At 32.7% G+C, this 15687-nt stretch overlaps 2 protein-coding genes across 2 annotated transcripts; one reads left to right on the forward strand and one right to left on the reverse strand.

Moving 5' to 3' along the window:
• Positions 1 to 2027: 2027 nt before the first annotated feature.
• On the forward strand, positions 2028 to 3378 carry LOC131627582 (heavy metal-associated isoprenylated plant protein 39-like). The gene is made up of 2 exons (XM_058898424.1): positions 2028 to 2273; positions 2425 to 3378. Exons 1-2 carry the CDS (start codon positions 2268 to 2270, stop codon positions 2833 to 2835), a joined length of 417 nt encoding a protein of 138 aa, XP_058754407.1. The 5' UTR covers positions 2028 to 2267; the 3' UTR covers positions 2836 to 3378.
• Positions 3379 to 3414: 36 nt separating this feature from the next.
• Positions 3415 to 7718, reverse strand: LOC131627589 (uncharacterized). Its single transcript, XM_058898430.1, has 7 exons — positions 7679 to 7718; positions 5985 to 6281; positions 5752 to 5893; positions 5019 to 5135; positions 4399 to 4513; positions 4066 to 4223; positions 3415 to 3859 (listed from the first exon to the last, which is right to left on the reverse strand). Exons 1-7 carry the CDS (start codon positions 7716 to 7718, stop codon positions 3838 to 3840), a joined length of 891 nt encoding a protein of 296 aa, XP_058754413.1. The 3' UTR covers positions 3415 to 3837.
• Positions 7719 to 15687: the final 7969 nt, after the last annotated feature.

A 15687-nucleotide genomic window follows, 5' to 3' on the forward strand; every position in this document is an offset into this window, starting at 1 on the left:
CATTAGAAGAGTTATGCTATCCGTTTCAATGAATCATGGAAGAAACAAGGTCTCTTTATTATGGAAAGATTTATGCTCAGTTGGTGCGGGGGGGGGGGGGGGGGGGGGGGAGTCTGTTGGAAAATTGGTTCCCTTCTTCCATATCATGCAAGTTAGGTAATGGTGATGGTTTTGATTTTTGGCTTGATAGGTGGTTGGGTTGTTCTCCTCTTTGTGATCGTTTTCCCTCTCTTTTTCGGTCTGCTGAGCCCTATTGTGCTTTGATTAGTGATAATGATTTGTGGATTTCGGGTTCATGGGAGTGGCGTATTAACTTCTGTGAAGGATTTGTTGAAAGTGAGGATGGGACTCGTGTAGAGAATTTGGTTAGTTTTTTGGGAGGGACGACGCCTACCGTGGGGTTGCCGACACGTATGTTTAGTGGAAAAACTCCACGGGATTTTCTGTAAAAGCTGCTTATGACATGATTTTGGAGGGGAGTTACTGGGGTCGTCGTTTGGCGGTAGAGGAGGTTAGTGCTCTAAACCGTTTGTGGAAGACTAAGATTCTGAGCAAGATCTTGATTTTCGGTTGGAGGCTTCTTTTGGACAAGAATCCAACTAGGGTGGCTTTGGCGAAGTGTCATATTTTGACAAGTTCAATTAATCTTGTGTGGCCACTTTGTGGGGTGGAGGAGGAAGACACGAATCATCTCTTTGGATCTTGCCCCGTCTCTTTGGTTTGGTGGAGCAAGTTTTGTGATTGGCTTCGCGTCGATGTGGCTACTATTACGAGTAATATCTTTAATCGTCTTTTAGCATTGGAATTAGCTTGTAAGTTCCTTTTTGTGGTAGATACTAGATGGCTTTTTGGGTTTGCTTTTTGTTGGGGTATTTGGATTTGTAGGAATGAGATCCTCTTTAATGGAGGTACCTTAGTTAATTTTGATACTCTTGTGATGATTAAATTTGTTTCTTGGGAATGGTTCATTTCTTTTTATAAGGTAAGGGATACTCTTGTTTGAACGGATTGGCGTGTTAATTTGGCCATGTTTATTGGGACATCTTAGTTGGTTTTTCTTGTTGGTGGTTTGTTTCTATATTTTGTTCTCATGGGTTAGCACCCCTTGTGCTTTTTTAATCCAATTTATTATCAAAAAAATTATTAATAATAGTGGTGGTAGTAACAGGCGGTGTTCGTTGGAAGCTTTACTGCCGACCACACACCCTCACCACCATAAAATAGTATGGGTCAAATGGATGTACTCGGTTACTGAGCGACAATATATAAATAAATTTCTTTAATAAAAGAATGGAAATAAGTCAGACTAACGAATATAGGTCGAAGTCAAACTTTTTTCTAAAGTCTAAAATGCTTAAATTTTTTATAAGTTTATTAATTTAAGTAAAAATATTAGGTTACAAATCATATAAATTATTTTTTAAATCTGTCAGTCCTGTCTATTTTAATAAACATGAATAAATTTATTATTGTTATATTGTATTTTAGACATTGAATTAAAATACCAAAATAAAGCATAGTCATCTTGAAGAAATTATAAAAATAAGTTGAAAAACTCTTCTAAGCAATATTATAAATTATTGTCATAAGTTGTTTCAATATATTCTATCAAATAAATAATATCACAAAATTTTTGATAATAGATAAACTGGAATAAATCAATAAAAAAAATAATTATACTAGTTAATCTTTTAATTTGTTAACATATTTAACACTAATTATATTGTTTATTTACATATTTAAATAAAATAGACTTCTAAGCCAACCGAGTATTAATTAGAAAAGATAGAATCAAACTCAAAAGTAAACTTATAGTAATAAGATACAAACCAACCTTAAGCTTTGATTTTTTAACTGATGAAATTCAGACATGGTAAATTTATTTTAGCTCCACGTGTAGAACTAGTCATTACTAAAATAATAAATTCACACATGAATTTGTTATATGTAGGTTGAGGTTCCCAGTGTTCCACGAAGGAACGAAATATTGTTAAAGGTCCTTTATTTCTGCTGATTGAGTTTCCTAGAAAACCACATACTACTATACTTGTCTTGACTCGTGTGGGTTGACCTGCTTCTCTCATCAATCACTCTTCTTTCATTACTATAAAAACCCTCAAGCATATTATCTTCACTTCATCACTTCAATTCCATTTGAAAACTTAAATCTTCCTTTCATCTCTATATTCTATTCCATTTTGCATCAACAGCTCTTCTACCTTATAGTTCTCAGCCTGTCATCTCACATATAAGAAGCTTCCATAACAATGAAGGTTAGTTCTTTACCCTGATTAAAACCACTCTTCTATTTTCCTCATCATAGCTAAAATATAATTGCTGAATTTTCTTTTCTTATTTAAAATTTCAACCCTGAATTTTCAAATTTTGCTTTGTCCTAACAAGTAGTTAATTTTTGTGTGACAGAAAGTAGTGTTAAAGTTGGATATACATGAAGACAGAATCAAGCAAAAAGCTATGAAGGCAGTCTCTGGCCTTTCAGGGGTTGAGTCAGTTTCAGTGGACATGAAAGACAAGAAACAAACACTAATAGGAGATATTGATCCTGTAAAAGTAGTTGGTAAGCTAAGGAAGTTTTGTCATGCAGAAATAATCTCAGTTGGACCAGCTAAAGAGGAAAAGAAAGAAGAACCTAAAAAAGATGAGCCTAAAAAGAAGGAAGATGATAAGAAGGATTCAACAAAAGAAAATGTGATTAATCCTTTCATCTTCTATGGAACACATGGCTATTATAATCATCAGATGAGACCGCAATACTATCCTTATTACGGCGCAGTTAGCGTTGAAGAGGATCCTAATAGCTGTGTCATCATCTAACTTTTGTGTTTTATGTTTGATAAACTGTTAATCTGAAGAGTTATTGAATTTGTTTTTCTGTTTGTTTTGTAAAAGCAGTATGATGCATATAGCATTGATTATAATATGAGGCTTGCAAGACTATTCATTAACAAAGTAGCCATCAACAGATAATTAATTTAGATTAAATTTTAAATTGTTGGATTTGATTAATGATTTGAATAATTAAATTAATGTGATTAGCAAGGTGATACAGATGTAGAAAAAATGAGTATCTGATTATTACTGAAAAAGTATGATAACATTTAACAGGAAGAAGTGTCTTATAGTTTTGCTTGTTTCCAATCTCATGCACAACTCATCAATCAACTACAACTTTTCTAATAGGGAAGTGTTTTTTCACTACAAGAAAATTGACTTTTTGTGACACTCAAAAAGTGTCACTAAAAGTCAATAATCCGTAGGTAAAACTCTTGCAGACATTGAGTGACGCCCACCCTTAGCGTCAATTATAAGGGGGTGTGATGCTACGGTATAATAAGTGTCACAATAGCTTCTAGCTACGGACAAATGTCACTATATCATATGTTAGTGTTACAAATATTTCTATTTTTACCTACAGTTTTTGTTTTAATAGGTGTCACTAGAACTCTTTTAAATAATATTTTTTATTTTACCAAAATATAATAAAATTATAAATTAATTTTTTTTATAATAGAATATAATATTAAAATTCAATTACTCGGTAAAAAATTTTACAATACATTTTCTATTATTTCAATTTAAATATGACAAATTAACTTAATATTAAAATTAAACTATTATATCAATTTCAATTAAATTCAAATATTTCAATATAGAAACAAAGAATTTCAACTACATTTTCTTATTTTCTATTTGAATAAGTATAACTAGAAAGACCACTATTTTATATGAATCTAATCAATGACCAAGTAAAATATTCAAGAGGATTCTACATAAGCACCAGATGACCAGAAGCTATCTTTTTCACCATATTTTCTGCTATCTTCTTACAACTTTGTTCCTATTAAATAACATGTATAGGATTAGAAACTGAATAATAATATGATAGGAACTAGTATTAAGACTGAAAATGAGATCTAACTCTTTGAAGTTCCCTGTAATGCTGAAAAGAGTAATTTTATGTAAGTACTAAGAAAGGTATGTAGGAGCATCAATAATTGCTGAGTTGAGTTTGGTAATTTCGGTAACAAAAATTACAGTATTTACCTCAATGGTGAAATAACATTTGGATCACTTGTCAGTTCATCTGGATGTCCAACAGAAATCCGGCATCGAGATACACACAGTTGCCTCATAGGTGTAAGCAATCTTGCAAAACGTAGGGGCACATGAGCCTTGATATGTGTCCCTTGCTTTGTATATTCCTATATACAAATTAGATAAAATGTCAGGAAATCCAACAATAACAAGAAAACCATGGTATGCTAACCTATTAAAAACAAAAGATACTAGATTTTAAATTGATCAATAGTTATTTGAGATACTGATTAGTGATAACCTATTAAAAACAAAAGATACTAGATTTTAAATTTCAATTACCTGTAAAGATGCTTCATGTGTTGCTGCTCGCTGATTAAATATATCAAGGATGAGAGAAGTTCGATCGCAAACTCTCACGTCGCCACCAAAAACCTTTTCCAGGTTGCGCAATTGCCTATGATTAGCAGAGACCAGTAATTTTATATGAGATTCAGTATGGCATTCCTTACACAACAATGCGACTATAACAAAGTATTCATTTTTGGTGAAGTGGACCAATATAATGCAATGCAGAACAACCTAGAACTATAAAAGAGCAAAGGAAAATAATCACAAATATACTTCATAGTCTAAGCTATACCTCACAACAATATTCCTGAAAATCATAAATTTCCAAATCTTCACACTCAATTATACTGGAAACCAAATTTTCAAACTGAACCTCTTGAGAAACCTGGTTCTTATGGTTTCAATTATCTCAAATCAGAGCTAGAAAAAAATCAATATGCTATTTTTTGTTGAAAATTTTAGGGTCTGTTCCAAATACAAACTACTTTCAGTAAATGAAATAGTCAAATGTTAACAACAAAATAGTAGTGTGGAAAAAAATAGTCTTAACAGGAAGTAAGCAGTTGGATAGCTCAGCATAAATGTGAGACACAGGAAAAAAGGTCACTTACCCAGCTGATAGTTCATCATCAAATATCACAGTTTCAACATCCAATGCATTAATTGCACTCTTAATTTCAGAAACTTTTCCGGAGCCAATGTAAGTCCTAGGGTTTGGAGAAGCAAGCCTGTACCATTTAGATTAAGTCTGAAACTTAGTCAAATGAAAAAATGTTGCCCTAAATCTCAACAGAAGGGAAGAAAGATATGATTCCTAGTTCTAGCCTGTAAACAATATTGTGTAATGCAAAGCTACAACAGCTTTAACGAAAGCTTCAATTAGTTTATCATCATCAGCATGATGAAAGAGAGGAGTCAGAGGAAAAATGTGGCATATTAACCAGCATCTACGGTCCATTATCTCCATCACTGGGGCACAATTCGATTCTCAGATCCTTCCAAACTCACAAAAATAAAATAAAAAAATAGAGGGAAAGAAGGCAAACTACATATAAAGCAATGTACGCAAACACAAGCGTGAACATGCAATGTTCTATTAAAATAAGAAGAACCGTAAACTTAATAAGAAATAAGATACACCAACAACAACATCATATAGCCTAAAAGAAAGTTGAATCCAATTGCACAATAAACAACACTAGAAGAGTCTAATAACTATACACCAACAATACAAGCTAAGACTATAACTAATTATTGCATGTATAATATCCAATCATATTTCAGTTCATAAGCATTCAAATATAGAAATGAAGGATAAGAGAGAATAGAAAAAAAACGGTATACTTCTGATATGTAGAGTCAACAACCAATAATCCAGCCGTATCAGCTAACTGTTTCAATTCACTCAAAGAATCTTGTATACCAAAAGAATCACTCACATCACCTTTTCGCTCAACACCAACCAGATAAGCTTTCTCTTCAAAAACCTAAAAAAATAGCAAACGATAAGTATCAAATCGAAGAGTATGAAATGAAATTGAAATTGAAATTGAAAATTGAAAAATGAAAATCACTCGTCTCTTTTCCGTTACGGAGCTTGAAGCGGTCATCGAAGTTGGTACTGTTATCGTCGTTTTGATTTTTCTTCTTATTGGTAGACAATTCAAACACAACAATAACATTGGTAGACAATTCAAACACAACAACATTGTTCTTATTGCTAGCAATTTGAGTTATTGATTTAAAGCCCTGATTTTCAGAAAGCTGAATATGTTTGGTTTTGTATCTTAATAAATTTACTAGAGCAAGTGAATATACATGGCCAAACACATATGTGTTTACAAAAGCAATGGGAAAAATGCTTATACATAACACTATAAATCATATACATTCTAAAAAATGGTTTTGAAGTTAAACTTGTGAACTAATTCCTAACCTTGAATTTCACTTTCATTTTTTATGCATATTTTGAACAGCACGTCAACCTGAAACTAGACTCTAGTTTAGCAATGTTTATTTCCAACAAAGCCTCAAGTTTTTTGAGATGGAAACCTTAGCACCAAAGTATTTCGTTTTTCACAAAAACATTCAACCACAAAAAAGAAGTTTCAATTCATCTCTATGCTAAAGGTTATATAAAATTTTTCCTTTTAATACTCACTTTCTCATCTTGTGTTTATCCATTCCCCCTTTGGGTACAATTGGATAGAGGATATCCCCATTTATGTCATGCCAAATCAAATAGATACATGCCACAAAAACATCATTTTATTCAGATTTGCTCCTAATCAAAGTAACGGTTTCTAACTGATAATAAATTTTCTTTAGAGGATTACATTTCTAAAAACAGGATAACAGAAGATATTATTACGAAAAATCTAGACTTTTTTTAATTTGACAGTGAAACCAGGAAGAAATTAGCCTCTGTATAATTGAATATTATAAATCACTTTATTCCTCCTCACCAACACCATTGGAAAGTTGTTTCTTCAAACATTAACACATTTTACCAGAAACTAATGCAACAATATACTGTAATGCATGATGAGACTTATATAAAAAGTAATGCATGATGAGATGATAAAAACCTCTAACAAATAAATATCAAACTCTCCACACAAACTTCAGGGGTGTAATCAAAATTAGTAAATTGAAAAGTGTCGGACACGCCGTAACATTATTAAATGCTCGCCGAACATGCCATAACTTTAGTAACCACTTTCCAGACACGACAAAACATTATTAACCGCTTTCCAGGCATCTTTCAAACTTGAAGTAATGGAAAACAATGACCATATCGCTGTTGCATCTCGCTGGAAACATGTGCCTCTCTCATAAAAACTTATTGAAATAATACTAAACACTTGTCTAAGTCAGGGCGAGTTAATCGGAAAGCTGTAGGTTATCTTCTAGTCCGTTAACTAGGTACAAAACAACTGATAACGAGTTCGATTTAACATTATCGATGTCAGTTCCATTTCAGATACCATAACTAAAAAACAACCCACTTTCCAAGCTATTTTAACATAGATATAAAATCATCAGAATGGAAGGAAGCCTAGTATTCTATCATACACGTTACAAGTTTCCAGTTAATCATATCAAGTACCATAATTATTACTTCATCAGTTGAAAGGTAAGAAACACTATATTTGTCAAGCATAATGAACAATAATTACTTCTTATCGACAAACTAATGAAAAAAACAGTTATCTTCAAAATTGCTATATACCTTAAATTATGAAGTCGCATTCGAGCCTCCAATTTATGCCTAGCGTCTCAGGTAATGGGCATCCGTTGATTGAAGCCATTATAGATTGTTCTGAGTTTGAAGATATGAAACTTCAGATCAGTTTTAGCTCTGCGTCCAAAATTAAATTCCCAATACTTTTTAGATCTGAATACGAAAATGGAATACAATAACACATAAACTTCAGATCAATTAAAAGATTCAATCGTCGATATATACTTAACCTAAGAGAAATTTTGCTTCCTCGTTCTATCGATTGACGATTTTCACATGATGGAATGAAGAGATTGAGTAATTTGCAGTGAGGCGAAAAAAACGATTTCAGTGGTCGAAGAAGATGAAGTGATTTTTGATTATGAAGATGAAGTGATTTTGATTAGGGTAAAGGCTTAGATGAAGTGATTTTTGATTATGAAGATGAAGTGATTTTGATTAGGGTAAAGGCTTAGATGAAGTGATTTTCGAATATGAAGATGAAGTGATTTTCGAATATGAAGATGAAGTGATTTTGATTAGCATAAAGGCTTAGATGAAGTGATTTTTGACTATGAAGATGAAGTGAGTTTTGATTAGGGTAAAGGTTTCAATGGAGAACAAATTAATTTTGAGATTATAAAATATAAAAATGAAATTGTTGAATTATCATAGGATAAATTGCTTTCAGACGAAAAATTAACTTTTGTTAAAATAAATATTTAAATATTTTATTTTGTTTTTTATTGAAAATAATAATTTTTTTATAAATGAAAAAAATTGATTAATACTTTTTTTGCTGAGTAACAACATGATCTTTATTCAATGACAAATGGTGACAGATTAACCGTAGGTAAAAATGATATTTAGTGACTAATAGTAAGGCGTCACTAAAAGTGTGCGTCACAATATGTCTTTTTCCTTGTAGTGTTTTCTTCATGTTTTAAAGTGATTTTAAAGGTTCTAAACTCCTAACAGTCCTCTAAATTTGTTCCATAACAGAAAATAGTACTGCTAGCTGAAATACATGTTGACAAGCCAAAGAAAAAAGTCATGAAGACAATATCTAGTATTTCAGGTATGGAATTTCTTTCTCTTGTGACTTTAAATTCTTTTTTATATTTTCCTTGATATTTCAACCCAACATTTCTTTATTTAATTCTAAACTTTTGAATATTAGCGTATCAATTTAAATTTTAAATTCAATAATTTTATTAACCACTCACACAAGTAACTATTTATGTTTGAGTCATAAAGAGTTTCTTTAATTTTTATGAGCTTAAGAGGTTGCATTCTCTTAAACTTTTTTAACACAATATTGTCATATTCTGCCTTTGAACTTTTGATAGATTAATGAATTAATGTTGACTCCTCTTCATGGATAATACTAGATGACAATGATCTAAGTAGCTGAGATCCGTCTAAGATAACAATAGTATATGATTTAGAGCCGTTTGTTTTGGCTTTTTTTAAAAATGATTTTTATAGTGTTACTTAATTTTGTGAAAAAAATTATACAAAGAAATTTTTTATAAAAACTTCAAATGAAAATTTTGTTTGAATAGTTATTCTTAAAATGTGATTTTAGATATTTCATCTATTTATGGAAAAAAATTTGGATATCAAAATTTCAAAAAATCACTTAATTTTGGAACTATTTCAAATAGATTTTCATAAAAATCATTTTTGAAATACAACTTTTTTGAAAAAATTACAATTTTAACTAAGTTTTGGTCTTCAATAATGTATATTTATGTTATAAGATGTCAAAATTAGTGTTTCATTTTAGAAAAAACGAATATAAAAAAACTTGTAATATTTTAAAAAACAGTTTGAGGAAATCTATTTTCAAAAATACAAAGAAAAAATTTATTTTTTTAAAGCTGAAACAAACAAACCGTTATTCAAACGCGTTAAATAAAGTGATTCCCATTAATCAATGTTTATTTTGTAAGCAATAAATATCTATATATATCTATGAGGATAAGGGGTGCTCAACCCATTAATCAATGTGTTTAGATGGTAATGAGATCTAGAAGTCCACTTAGTTGATATACTATTATGCACTCACATGAATCTTTTGGTACAGAGATATGTTGTAAATGTAATGCATGACGGAAACAAATGCAATAAGTTATTCTTTAATGTAAACCTCAAGACTTTACATTTTAGTAAGACAACCGGATCTTCTAAGGCTGTAGAAAGTTCAACTATATTCATTTATATTGGGAGTTTAGAGGGAACCGAAGGGTTTTGAGGTGAAAGTGAAAAGAATAAAGAAATGGAAAAGGAAAAGAAGAAAAAGGAGAAAGGCAAATAAAAATTAGGTATGTGTTGTTTAATATATTAGGTAGTTTTTATTTATAAAATAATGTTTATGTCCCTTATAAATTTGTTCATGTCGTGAGTTTTTTAATGTTGATTTCAATGTGCTTATTTATTTATATTTTTGTCAAGTTTTCAATAATGAAAAGAAAAATTCTCTAAGATTGCATTTGAGGGAACTAGACACTCGGCCAATACTTCTGGTAGGCAACAACGTCAGCAAGAAAAAAAGGGTCGATATAATTAGAATCTCTATGCCATATCATCAGCCTTAGCCACAAGCCCACGACCCATACCTGAGATACAACCAAACAAACCTAAAACCTAATGTTTACGATGTAACACTCTAAAATCTCAAGTCTTAATTTAAAGGAATAAGATCGTTATTTTAGGATGCTACTCAAACATACAAGCATATTTTTATAAATAATTCCAAACTTGTAGAAGAACTCAAATAATTAACATAAACAGTATTTTGGATCAAACTTTAGTCTCGACAGTGGTAGCTTCATAGTTCGACAGGGGTAGCTTCATAGTTTGCCAGAGGTTAAGCATGAAGTAAACGTTTGTTCACATACTGATGTCAAAGTCTTGCATGTTGTAGTCGAAGTACGCTCAAGCATGTAGCAGTCGAATTATGCCAATTTGTTAGTCAATTATTTAAGTTAGTTAGTTGGTTAAGTTAGCTTAGTGATTAGATTAACCTGTAGTCTATAAATAAACTGCTCATTAGGTTGTTGAGAAAGGGTTAAGAATTGGTTGTTATTCACTTGTAAGTTGTAAACCCTATTATTGAGAGAGTGAATAATAAAAATTGTTTTGACCAACTTTGTTATCTTTCTTCTTCCTCCTCTCTCTCTCTCTCTCTCTCAAAAAATGAAACAAGTTTTCTGTGTTTGTTCAAGAAATCTCTCTTTCTCACAGGAACATGTTGTTTTTGGTGTTGCGCTGATCACAATAAACTGGTGCGGTGAACATGGAGAAGATGTCGTCAACAAAGTTTGAGATTGAGAAAGTCACAGGTGTGAATGATTTTGGTTTATGGCGCTTGAAGATGTGAGCCCTTCTTGTTTAATAGGGTTTGCTTGAAGCGTTGAAAGGACACGAAGCCATGAATGTTTCCCTAATGGAGAAGGAGAAAATAACGATGTTGGAGGAAGGGTACGTAAAGGTCAGCACAAATCTTATGGCGGTGATGCTCCTAGAATTAAGTGTTATAAGTGAAGGAAGAAGGGTCACACAAGAAAGGTGTTCCCTGAACGCATGAATAATCATGGAGGAAAGGATAATGTCAATACACACATTGTGCAAGATAATTTTGAATCATTGGATGTACTTGTAGTTTCGAAAAGCAATTATTGCAAGGAATGTATCATGGATTCATGTAGCACTTGGCACATGATGCCAAACAAAGATGTGTTTAAGGAATTTTGTGATTAAGATAGTGGATATCACTGTTGCTGGGAAACAACAAAACCTATAAAATTGGAAACAACAAAACCTACAAAATTGCAGGAATTGGATTTGTAAGATTCAAGCTCCATGATGAGTCAATAAAACTATTGACTAGTGTCAGGTATGTACCTGATATGAAGAGAAATTTGATTTCTCCTGGTGAATATAATAAGAAAAGATATGTTTTCAAAGGAGAGCAAGGTATCCTAAAGGTAATGAAGAAATCAAAGGAATTCTTGTGAGGCATCAAAAGGAAAGGCCTATATACCCTTGAGGCTGAGGTTGTAAGTGGTTCATGAGACGTTGTATCTCCAAAACTTATGTGGAAGACAGAGCTATGGCATAAGAGACTTGGCCATGTTAGTGAAAAAGGCCTGGTTGAATTGTCGAAACAAGATTTTCTATGTGGTGACAAGAACAAAAAAGCTATGGTTTTATGAACCTTGTGTATTTGGTGAATCCAATAGGGGTGAAGTTTAACAAAGGTAAACAAAGAACGCATCCCTTGATTATATCCATGTTGACCTTTGGGGGCCTACAAGGAATACCTTACACTCATGTGCAAGATATTCCCTATCCATATTTGATGATTACTCATGAAAGTTGTGGGTAATCATTTAGAAAACTAAGGATGAAACTTTTAAAAATGTCAAATGTTGGAAGAATTTGGTCAAAAACTAAACTACCAAAAAAGTCAAGAGGCTGAGAACAAACATTGGTCTTGAATTTTGCAATGTAGTTATCAACATCTATTGTGTTGCATCTAGTATTACAAGGCATATAACTACTGCAGGTACTCCCCATGAAAATGGTTTAGCTGAAAGGTTTAATCGACACATTTTGGAAAGAGTGAGGTGTATGATGGTTAGTGCAGGATTAAAGAAAGGTTGTTTGGGCTGAGGCAGACATGATTACAACTTACTTGATAAGTAGCTGTCCCTCAACTGCTTTGGGGATGAAGACACTTAAGGAAGTTTGGTCAGGTCATCCATTAGACCTCGACAAACTTAGAGTATTTAGTAGTGTAGCATATGTTCATATTAGGCAAGACAAAGTCAAACCTAGAGCTCTGAGATGCATACTCATGGAGTACCCTGAAGGAGTCAAAGCTTATAGGTTGTGGTGCCTAGAGCCAGATCACAGGAGGTGTATCACAAGTCGAGATGTAGTTTTTAATTAAGCAAAAATGATGTTCAAGAAAATTGGCAATATTGGTCGAAAGGCAAAAATATCTGAAGAAGAGTTGGAATAAGAAGAGATTCATGTTGCGGTGGACCGTAGTGATGCTAAATTGTATAACCCATATGAAGTCGAAGAAGAATCCCAAGTTGCTAATGAATATGAGGAGACTGATAATGACTATCTGTTGCCTAGAGACATGTCGAAAAGAGTCATCCAGCCACCTCTGAGACTTGGTTATGCAAATCTCAAAGTTTTTGTCTTATTCTCTAAAATTGAGGTCCTTGATGAAGAACCTAAAAACTACAAGGAAGTTGTGGGGAATTGAAATAAGACTGAATAGTTGAAATCCATGGATGATGAGATGAAATATCTTCATGATAATAACACTTGAGAATTGATTGAGAAACCTGCAAGGGCCAGGTTAGTCAGCTGTAAGTGGATTTTCAAGGTTAAGGAAAGAATCGAAGGAGTGATGTCGAAGAGAAATAAGGCAAGATTTGTTGTTATATGGTTCACTCATAATGAATGAGTCAACTTTAATGATATGTTCTCACCTGTTATAAAGCACGAATCTATTCAAATAATGTTTGCCATGGTGGCAAAGTTTGACCTAGAGCTAGAACAGATGGATGTGAAGACTGCTTTCTTGTATGCAGAAAAGATAAAGGAAGATTATGTGTGCAGGATGAATATGTTATTATACGGCTTGAAACAAATTCCTTGTCAATGGAGCAGGAGATTCAACAAGTTCATGGCACATATAGGTTTCACTAGGAGCCAATTCGACCACTGTGTTTACTTCAGATTTCGACTTCGGAATTCACTTGTTATTTTGTTGCTTTATGTGGATGACATTCTCATAGAAAGCAACCGTGTCGAGGATATAGGGAAGATGAAGGATGAATTAGATAAGGAGTTTGAAATGAAGGATTTTAGAGTTGCCTCCAAAATTCTTGGGATTGACATCCAGAGAGATAGAAGGTAGTCGAGATTATGTTTATCTCAAGAGACATACTTAAAGAAGATTCTTGACAAATTTGGTATAACGAATTCATAACCTATTGTAATACTGACCAATCCTCAGTTCAAGCTAAGAACGAAACAAAGTCCTAGTACTGAAGTCAAAATAATCTATATGAATATCATCCTATATGCTAGTATATTAGGTTCTTTGATGTATGACATGGTCTGTATTAGGCCAGATATAGCATATGCATTGAGCCTTGTAAGCAGGTATATAGCAAATCTTGGAAAGGCTCATTAGCAAGCTCTGAAGTGGATTCTGAGATACATAAAAGGATCCCTAAGTAGAGTCTTGATTTATGGTTGAGCCATGGGTGATGGCGAAGTCGAAATCAAAGGCTTTGTTGATTCTTACTATGCATGATGTATGGATACCAGAAAGTCTCTTTCTCGATATATTTTCACTATGTTTGGCACAACAATCAATTGGAAAGCAATGCTTCAGAAGGTTGTTGTCTTATCAACCACTAATGTTGATTATATTGTTGTCACTAAGGTTGTGAAAGAAGCTTTGTGGCTTGAAAAGTTTGTTAATAAACTGAAACTTCATGATCAAGTTATCAGTGTTAAATGTGATAGTCAAAGTTCCATACATTTGTCGAAGAATTCCGCCTATCGTGAGATAACAAAGCACATTGATGTTCGGCTGCATTTTGTCAGGGAGAAAATCGAAAGTGGGGAAGTCAAAGTGGTGAAGGTTTTGAAAGATTACAATGCTATAGATATGTTCACCAAGTCATTGCATAGTAGCATGTTCTTCCATTGTATGAAGTTGATAAAGTTGCATGATAAAAGCTATTTTGTTCTCTTGATGTTGTAAAGTTTGTTCCAAGGTGGAGATTTATGGTATTTGAGATCAAACTCTAGTCTCGAAAAGGGTAACTTCAAAGTTTAACAGAGGTTAATCACGAAGTCGAAGTCAGTTCACATGTTGGTGTCGAATCCTTACATGTTGTAGTCGAAGTACGCTCAAACATGCAGCAGAAATATGCTATGTTATTAGCATGTCGAATTGGGCCAGTCTGTTAGCCAAATTATTTAAGTTAGTTTGTTGGTTAAGTTAGCTTCGTGATTAGGCTAACTTGTAGTTTATAAATAAATTTCTCTCTAAGATTGTTGAGAGAGGGTTAAGAGTTGGTTGTTATTCACTTGTAATCCGTAAAGCCTATTATTGAGAAAGTGAATAGTAAAAATCATTTTAACTAACTTTTTATTTTTCTTCTTCCTTCTCTCTCTCTCTCTCTCTCTCTCTCTCTCTCTCTCTCTCTCAAACCAAAATAGGTTTATGATGTTTGTTCAAAAAATATCTCTTTCTCATAGGATCACTTTGTTCCTGGTGCGGCGTTGATCACAATATCCTTAAATGAAAACTTAAAGAAATTAACAAATTCAAGCATCAAAGCAAAACAAATCAAACAACTCATTCCTCGATGTTACAAATCAGAGAAAAATCCTTCTAATAATGAAAAACACTAAATAAACTAAGAGAGCTTCAAAGCCTTTTTCCAATTCATAGAAGCACTTACTCCTCCTAAGTATTTGTAAAACATTGTACAAAGCCACACAAAACAAACAAGAAAAGGGCGAGAATAATCCCTACAAATGTTAGCGGTGAAAATAAACAACATGACAATTATTATAACATTTAAATCATTCTCACATAGCAACAACAACAATAATTATTATAATGCAATGCAAATATGTACTAAAATCCTCCTTCAATATGCATATGGTACCAGGTTTTTGGACATCAGAGGTGTGTTACTGATTTATCCTCATCTCTGGTTCCTATCTGAATTGTATCCCTCTCTGGACATGAGACGATTATGATTCCTCTGTGAACCAGACCTCATTGAACCGAAGTCCTACTTAACTTCAATATACATGTATGCATGATTATGCAACAACAATCATAAACTCAATCAACAACAAAATAACTTCTCAAAAATTCATACTCTAACATGCCCAAATTACACTACATCAATGTCTTTGAGGTCCTTATCATACTCTTCTTGAACCTTCATAGGACAGACATCATAGTATTGAATATCGATCCTATTCCTCCTTCCTAT

This window comes from Vicia villosa, unplaced genomic scaffold, assembly GCF_029867415.1.
Source record: "Vicia villosa cultivar HV-30 ecotype Madison, WI unplaced genomic scaffold, Vvil1.0 ctg.000368F_1_1, whole genome shotgun sequence".
NCBI lineage: Eukaryota > Viridiplantae > Streptophyta > Magnoliopsida > Fabales > Fabaceae > Vicia > Vicia villosa.

Bases quoted from the DNA above. Each gene is read 5' to 3' on its own strand.
- LOC131627589 (XM_058898430.1), bottom strand. From the start codon at position 7,718: ATGGCTTCAATCAACGGATGCCCATTACCTGAGACGCTAG. The intron at 5,894-5,984 runs CGAGTGATTTTC...TATTTTTTTAGG, and splicing joins GCTCCGTAACGGAAAAGAGA to TTTTTGAAGAGAAAGCTTAT. The intron at 4,514-5,018 runs GTAAGTGACCTT...TGCTAATCATAG, and splicing joins GATGATGAACTATCAGCTGG to GCAATTGCGCAACCTGGAAA.